We start from the raw sequence: 8,334 nt of genomic DNA, 5'->3' as shown, positions 1-8,334 counted from the left end.
TGGTGACCTCCTGGTACCCCTTCCAAGGACCCCACTTTGAGAACCAATGTTGTATAGGACCATTTCAATAATGTCCACCAAAGGCCTATATAGCTGAATTCACTGAAATATGCACATCAGTTAGGCAGGATATCAAACGCACTTAAAACTTTGACCTTGGAGGTGCCTGGGACATGCGGTGGTCAGTCACTACTCCCTCACTAATTAAAAGAGCTGGTTTTATGGGCTCTCATTCAGACGGCCAGATGTGACCAGAACGCTGTAAAATCTCAAAGCGGTTTACAGAAACACTCACTGCACTTTAAAATGGCTTGAAAAAGCGATGGGAGTCTGAGAAGTATTCTCAGTAAATTCCTTTCTTGGAACCACAAGCTTCAGGGAATCCGTTTCACCAAGATACCTAGTTACAAACAAAGCTTTGAGGCCGCTGGACATGATTACATTATTCGGTCATTTTTCTTAATACAAATGTGTATTGTGAATGGCACTGGCAAATAAAACTTGTTCTTAAGCTGATTTTGGTTTTTTTATGCAATGGATCAGACATACATTAGTATAACTAAAAATAGACGTAAAAAATATACAGTATTTCTCCATTTAAATAACACCACTCCCAACACCTTATATACGTGTATTTGGCATCCAATTAATTCATCAATCTGTAGTTAAAATAGAAAGTTTAACAAAATAACAAACTATCATCTTTATACAGTTGGTCACAACATATAATGCTGAATATTCATGCTAGATTGTCGTATTAGTTCGGACAGATTGTTCAATACGCAGCAAGTGAAAAAAAAATCCCCCAAGGCCATACAAATATGTAGATGCAGAAATCCATACAGAGGGGCAACGTAAGCTTCATCCATACATCCATCCATCCATACATTACAAGAGATCACCTTACCATTTAGGAGGCCCGTTGCAGACACTGCTCTTCAACTCGACTGAATTAGCTTTGTGAAATACTACCCCAACCCAAGCTAATACGTTGATCTACAACATAAAATGCATGGCTTTATGTTCATAACATAAATGGATTAATCCTTCCCTCCATCTGCTACGCAAAAAAAAAGTTTTTTTCCGGGAAGTAAACACGAGCCATCTTTCATTCTTGTCACACAGACGGAGCGATCGAAAACAGTCGCCCCTTTGAGTTCAACCTTTTGCTTTGAGAAGAGATAATTCACATATGATGTAAAGCCACATGTTTGAAGAGCTTGGGAAAAAAAGAATTTTTAGAAGCAGCCACATAAAGACCAAATAACCAAGACAGGCGGTAACAAAATACAATTGTAATTCACTCTGCAACAGCCAGACTTGTCAGCGTGAATGAATGACTGCTTATGATACTCCCACGCAGTCTCCGAGGATACAGTACACAAGGCCGTTGCATATTAAATGTATTGCAACGGTATACATTATTAGCGTTAAACAATAGTAATTGCTAGTGTATATAGTGTTACAATCCCTATGGTAGGAATAAGGGACAAATCCCTGAATGTGTACCGACACTGCAAATCTAGAAATGACAATCATCTCTCAAGATATACACATATTTCACCTCCCCTGAGCACCAATCAGGAGGCAGAAGCTGAAGCTGAAGCTTCGCTCTCGCTCTGCTCTAGAGGGGAGTTGTCAAGCATCTTACAGTCCTGGTCGCCACTGTGTGGTTCAGTCACTGGGGGGCGGTCTTGATGGATGGTGGAATCTGCCACCCTCTCCTTGGCAGTCTGTCCCTCCAGTGTGGACCCCTGCTCTGGGGTAGAACACACCAATGTCTCCCCGTTTTTCTGGACACCCTTCCCGTTCTTCTCCTCGTCCTCTTTTGGGCTCCCCACCACCACCACCACCTCCTCCTCCTCCTCGCTGGCATGGACCTGCAGTCGCTGCATCAGCTCCTCCAGCTTGTTGGCCTTGCGAAGCTCATTCTGCTGGATGATGGCGCACAGGTGCTCCGTCAGCTGCTCCTTGGTCTCCGTCTTCTTGTGGAGGTCCAGCTTAGCTACCACGTACTCAGCCTCCGCCTTCTCGTAGCGCTTTCTGTGCACAGAGAAATTGAGACGAGGAGAGAGGAGGATTATGGACAAGAGGGTCAGGGGGAATGGTGTCTGAAACCTATGAGTAACAATGGTAAAAAAAAGAACATCCCACTCTTTTATGTCAATTTTAATGTCAGTGATTAAAGACTGTCAATTCTGGTGTTGCTAACAATGTTTAATTTTACAGGGTTTCATTGTACAGCACAGTGAGAAGATTTTCCATCTCTATTCTATTTCATCTCATGTAAGTCAAGGATTAAGCATGTCAGAAAAGAGAGACAGAGAGAGAGAGAAACTGAGCTGAGCAGGATATTCAGGGTGGAAAGAAAATTAGGGCTAACCGAATGAGTCCAAATGTCTGGATAGACCCAGTTTTGATAGAGAACCTAATTCCATGTCTGAACATGGAACATGGAAATCTTCCTGTGCCACTTGGAAACAGCCCAATTGCACAGCCGCAACCTTTCAGTTAGCCACCTTAAGTGTTAAGATGAACCCTCATGTATGTTTTTACACATTAAGTTACACATTAAGAGTTACGTTCACTCTCCGGATTTTGTGGTGTTACAGTAAATCTCACTGGGTCTCCCTGTCTATTAAGCTCCCACAACCACAGTGAAACTGCAATCACCGCAATGTGAGGCACACTGGGGCCGATATGTGAATATGAGAATAAGGATTACAATAAGGGTGAAAACAGCTTCAAGTTGATTCAGAGATTGATGCTACTGTTATAGTAATTCATAATAGGAAAGAGAAACTTGAGATTTTTTTGTTTTTACTTAAAGGTAGGGTAAGTGATTTGCAATTATTCAAATAATTGCAAAATGGGTCTATGTTCTGATAGTGCTCGTTACTATAGAGTGTCCTGTCCATATAAAGAGTCTCCATGTCTCTCCAGCTCTTTATAAAACAGAAAATGTATTTTGTAGTTTTTTTTTTTTTTTTGTAGTTTCATTTCCAATTTTATCCAACCAGGACAGAGAACTCAATCAGGATACAGATTAAACAAGTGAAATTGGAAGTGATGACACTAAGAAATGAGCATGCAAAATTGGAACTGAAAACTATACAAATTAAGCTTAAAAATGGGTACTTTCTCCTGATTGGCTGAGATTTTGACACCTACCGAAAAATGTATTTTCTGTTTATTAAAGAGCTGGAGAGACGGGGAGACTCCTGTTACTGAACAAACACTCTATAGCAATGATTACGATCAGAATATAGTATTTTAACCTTTAAAAAAAATACTTTTTGTTTTAACCAAAAAATATCACTTACCCTACCTTTAACAAAATGATCAACATAAACGTGCAATATCATTATCCTACAAAATCATCAAGGATAATATCTATGACTAATATATATTAGCACTAATTAGCAGAATAAACAGGATTATCACACAAAACCCGAGAACATCTGGAAGGGACTAGTAGTGATGAAAGTGGTTTAAAGCATTTGACAACACGTGCATTATTACAAGTGTGCTGTGTGTAAAACAGGTTGCTTGAGTACTCAAAACACACTGCAGGGGGCAGTGTTTCCAGAGTTTAAAAGTGGAAGATTTACAGTCAATGCAGACTCCTCTTACAGCGTGCATTTCAGACAATGTCTGCAACCGACAAAAAATACACAAATAATTATTTGGGCTTCACAAGGCAATTCATGGAAACAATGACATGCACTTAGATCATTCCATTGGTTAAACAAGTGCATACATCTTAACTAGGGGTGTGCCGATATATCGTCCCGCGATATATCGCGATACGTTTTCGTGACGATATGTATCGTTTTGGGGGGAAAAAAATTCGTTTAAAAATAAAAATAAAAAAGTTTTTTTTTTTTTTTTTTTTTTAACAATAATAATAATCAGGCATGCAAACAGCCCCGAGGTGAAAAGGGTGACAACATGTTTTTTTTTTTCGGGTCAGGTGTCACACTATTGCCCTATTTGGATTCAAAACGGCTATTGTAGCTGAAAAGCTACAAGTTCGCATATCTGAATAATGCAAAAACAGAATTATTTGTTTGCATTTGCTTTTTTTCTCCCCCATATATTTTTCATAATAAAAAAAGTGCGTATCGTATCGTATCGAAATCGTATCGAAGTTGTGAGCCAAATATCGTATCGTATCGTTTGGTGAAATTAGTGTATCGGCACACCCCTAATCTTAACCCATTAAAACCAGGAAAGCATCTGTGTCATTTTCGATTGTAACCACTTTAACCGTTATTTGATACTTTGGCTATTCAAAAATAGCAGATCTACAAGCTCATAGCGCGTCACTTCGTGCCGCGCTTCAAGGTTGTAGATCTGCTATTTTAGGAAAAATCGTGAAAAGGTGTGAAAATCTTTGAATATATATATTTTTTAAAGCGAACATTTTTTACTAAAATCTTTGCTTCTGGGACTTCCCTGGAACAAAATATTTTTAGATGAGAGTCGGTGGGCAAATACATATAATTTTGGGGGGTCCTTGACATGAAAAACAACTGATATAGAAACATAATTTTTTTTCAGAAAACTGTTTAGGATTTATAAGACATTTTTAGAATCGGCCTCAGGTCTTAATCTCCTTATTCAAGATATATACTGTACCCAGCAATGCTGTAGTCCCAACTGGCTTGCTCTATTCTGCCTCGCAAGATGCCGATGTCATTGGACACCATGTCATCAAGGGCCTGGAGCTCCTTTTGGATTCTCTTCAGCTTCACAGTCTCGGCCTGAGTCTGCTTGGACCTGAGAACAAAGCATCAGCCATTGGTAGCAATTTGCCAAAAGCAGTAACATTATTCATGGTCGCAGTGACACCAGTGAAGTTTAAGCAATGACATTGTTCTTGATTAAATATGAGTTCTAATGATAAGCATGTAATGAAACCCGTACTTACTTTTCAGCTATAGTTTTTGTAATAAGAGCCTTTTTACGTTTATTCCTCTCTTCCATCGTTTTCTGCTCGTGCTGGAGCTGCTCTATTCGAGTCTTTTCTCGTCTATGATGGAAGAACAAAGACACAACGTTATGTCATACAACTATTTCTACAATTAAAACCTCAAGGACAAATTATAATAATATAGATGAGTTATTCTGTTTTTATACGTTAATTATTAGCAATACAAAATGAAAATAAAAAACTAGGATTGCTAAAGGCAGGAGTTTTGGGTATGATAACAATAGTGTGAGGTGTGGATGCAAATGAACAACATTCAAAATGCTTCTATGGTGATAATTATCCGATGGTGCCTCTGCTGTTTTTACAGGGACAGTGAGTGTACACTTAATACCTATGCTATCATTGTGTCAGAAAATCTGAAGTTCTTTTAAAGCCTACTAATCCAATGGGGACAGTTGATATTGGTAATTGGTACACTAATGGACAGAAATGTTTAACAGACTTGGCTTGAACTGCTGTATTTTAATAGATTAAAGATGAATTGAACACAACAACTAGCAAATCAAAAGTGATAATTAAAGACCAATTTAAGCTACAGCGTTTAATACCGAAAACTTACTAACAATTCCACCTCCTGTTTTTCCAGTTCAACAGGTGGCGAGTCATCTTTTGCAGCAGAAACATGATTGACAGGCTCTACGTTCATCTTCTCCACCAACGGCTTGGAGGCAACAACAGCTTCAGCATCATCTCCGGCAGCAGGTAGTACAGGTACCGCGGGCTGTGTGGGCTGTGGGGGTGGCGGCGGCGGCTTGGCGAGCTGCTGTCCCGGTGAAAGTACAGGCGAGGCGGTACCGGTGTTCTGCGGGACGGCTGATAGCAAGGCTCTCTCCCGCTGCAGCCGACTCCGGTTTGTGGGGGCAGCTTTCCGACCACGACCCAACGCTGCTGATGGCACCGCTTGGTCTGTTTCAAACAGAGATAATATGCATCATCATCAAAGACCAGTGAATTGACCATAAATACTGTCAACAGGTATACTTCACGCTAGTTGGCAGTGGTGTAAAGTAACTGAGTACATTTACTTAAGTACTGTACTTTGAGGTACTTTTACTGGAGGATTTCCAATAATTTTACTTCTATATATATATATATATATATATATACACACACACACACACACACACACACACACACACACACACACACACACACACACACACACACACACACACACACTTCAGCCATTTGAATATAACAGATGTACAACAAGCTCTTGTGAGCTTGTAGATCTGCTATTTCATACGATTTGTATTCATTTTAAAACTTGTGAAATGGGAAATTCTGCATAATGAGTACTTTTACTCTCTGTACTTTTAAGTACATTTTGATACCAATACTTTGATACCAGTACTTCAAGTACATTTTGAATGCGGGACTTCTACTTGTAACAAAGTATACCAGTATTGAGACTTTTACTTAAGTAAAGAAATGTAGCACTTTTCCCACCACTGCACCCTGTAGTGAACATTCTTACCTTTCTGCTGAATCTTTCGGAGCTCGTCTTCAGAGAACCCTGCCCACCCAGCCATCCTACAGTCCGTGGGGGTAGATCTCCGTGGATTGTCAACGCAAAACAATGTATATCTGTACTATTTTACGTGTCCATTCAGGTTAAAACCATTAAAATGATCCATGTACTCTAACTATCTCATCCAAACGCTACCCACAGCCGCCATCTTTGTTTATCAATGCCACGTCAAGGACCCCCGTGAAAAGACCGGTGGAGTGAAGTCACGGATGACGCCTGAATAAAATGAACTAAAACATGGACAGAATCTACATGATTTTGCCATGTCAGGACAAACGTTATCATAAAAGGGGGCCGAAAGAATGTCTTAAAATATTTAATTCAGGTACCTTAGCGTACATTCTGGAGACATGCATGATGATGATGTAGGCATATTTATCGGCACGGTCTTAAAGACTACCCTCTCCTGACTTTATTTCTTTACTCTCCGTTTTAGTTATCAAACAGTCATATTTGGAGCATTTTAATAAGTGATTTCATTTCAACTTCTGTAAAAAAAAAAAAAACACACACACACAACAACAACAGCACTATTGCATTTATTTATTCATTCATTCATTAATAAGTGATTTCATTTCAATTTCACATAGGCTACTCCTGTAAAAAAAAACACTGAATTCAGTGCTGGCCCTGAGGAATTTGGCCCAAGGCAGCATTTTACCTGGTTTATCTGTTCCACCCCCCCCCCCCCCATAGCCTATTATATATAAATAAGGATATTTCACAAACACAAATAACTAGGATTAAATTACAAAAGCCAAATTACAATTTACAATTTTGGCATTTAGCGACGTGATTTACAGTAAGCAAGATAAACTCGAGGTAATACATCAAATGCAAAGTGTAGTGCCTCAGTAATCTAGGATATAAATATATATAGATTGATAAACCAATAACCTATCATCAGTCTAAACATTATAATAATAATATCGAAACATAAATAAATGATGTACATTGAAACTATACACATACTTAGGATGCCAGGTCAACAATGACCTGGCATCTGTCTAAATAAAATGCTATCTAATTTACATTTTAACGTTTGCATAAGACTGCATGGTCATCAAGGCTAGAACATTTAAAACAAAACTATCATATATTAATATTAATTAATTTGTATTGGGCGTTATCTGAGTAGATAGAAAGGTGTTTTATTATCTCCTGGCATGGAGAGAGAGAGAGAGAGAGAGAGAGAGAGAGAGAGAGAGAGAGAGAGAAAAGACCTCTGAAAGTCTTATCAAAGAAATGTAACTTAACGTGCTGTACGACAAGTCGTTGTCATTCACATAGCACGTGGCCGTTGCATGTGCATTGTGCACGCACGTTCGCGTCACGTTCTACTTTGCTGTACCATGAAACTAATAAACCGGTTTCTGCACATATACCTAGGGATGAATGCAGCACTTAAATGATCTGGAATGCATCCTTCTAACAATACAGGTCGAGTTATTGATTGATTGATTGATGTACTTTATTTAGTAAGACATGAGAATGGCAGTACATGGAAGTACAAATTTGCATATTGAAACGGATTTGAAATGTCAAACATGTCAAGCCTCTGACGTTTTTACATATAGTTTATCATGCAACGCGTGTGTGTTCCGCCCTCACAGTTTCACTCCCACTTTACAGTATGTTGCATCTCTTTTTCCCCTAGACGGGGACGTAACAATATAATATCCATTCCAAGTTTTATTAGCCTTTGGTCGTGAGGTTAAATTGTAAACAAACTTCTTATTCTCTTCATTACACGTGAGAGTCGGCTATTTACTTTATAAACGTTTAATCGTGTAAGAGACTCGCTTGC

General features: G+C 39.0%; 1 protein-coding gene across 2 annotated transcripts; it reads right to left on the bottom strand.

Annotated features, from left to right (window-relative positions):
- Positions 1–494: 494 nt before the first annotated feature.
- Positions 495–6,674, bottom strand: gorab (golgin, rab6-interacting). 2 transcript variants are annotated; one of them, XM_080430235.1, is made up of 5 exons: positions 6,474–6,674; positions 5,545–5,902; positions 4,934–5,035; positions 4,642–4,782; positions 495–2,043 (listed from the first exon to the last, which is right to left on the bottom strand). In XM_080430235.1, exons 1-5 carry the CDS (start codon positions 6,526–6,528, stop codon positions 1,581–1,583), a joined length of 1,119 nt encoding a protein of 372 aa, XP_080286361.1. In that variant the 5' UTR covers positions 6,529–6,674; the 3' UTR covers positions 495–1,580. The 2 variants fall into 2 exon arrangements, with proteins under 2 accessions (XP_080286361.1, XP_080286362.1); XM_080430236.1 differs by having other exon boundaries at positions 5,560–5,902.
- Between the last annotated feature and the right edge of the window lie 1,660 nt (positions 6,675–8,334).

This window comes from Gymnoscopelus braueri, assembly GCF_963280865.1.
Source record: "Gymnoscopelus braueri genome assembly, chromosome: 6".
NCBI classification, from domain to species: domain Eukaryota; kingdom Metazoa; phylum Chordata; class Actinopteri; order Myctophiformes; family Myctophidae; genus Gymnoscopelus; species Gymnoscopelus braueri.
The sequence above is the reverse complement of the archived record's forward strand: the minus strand, read 5'-3'. Positions and strand labels throughout refer to the sequence as shown.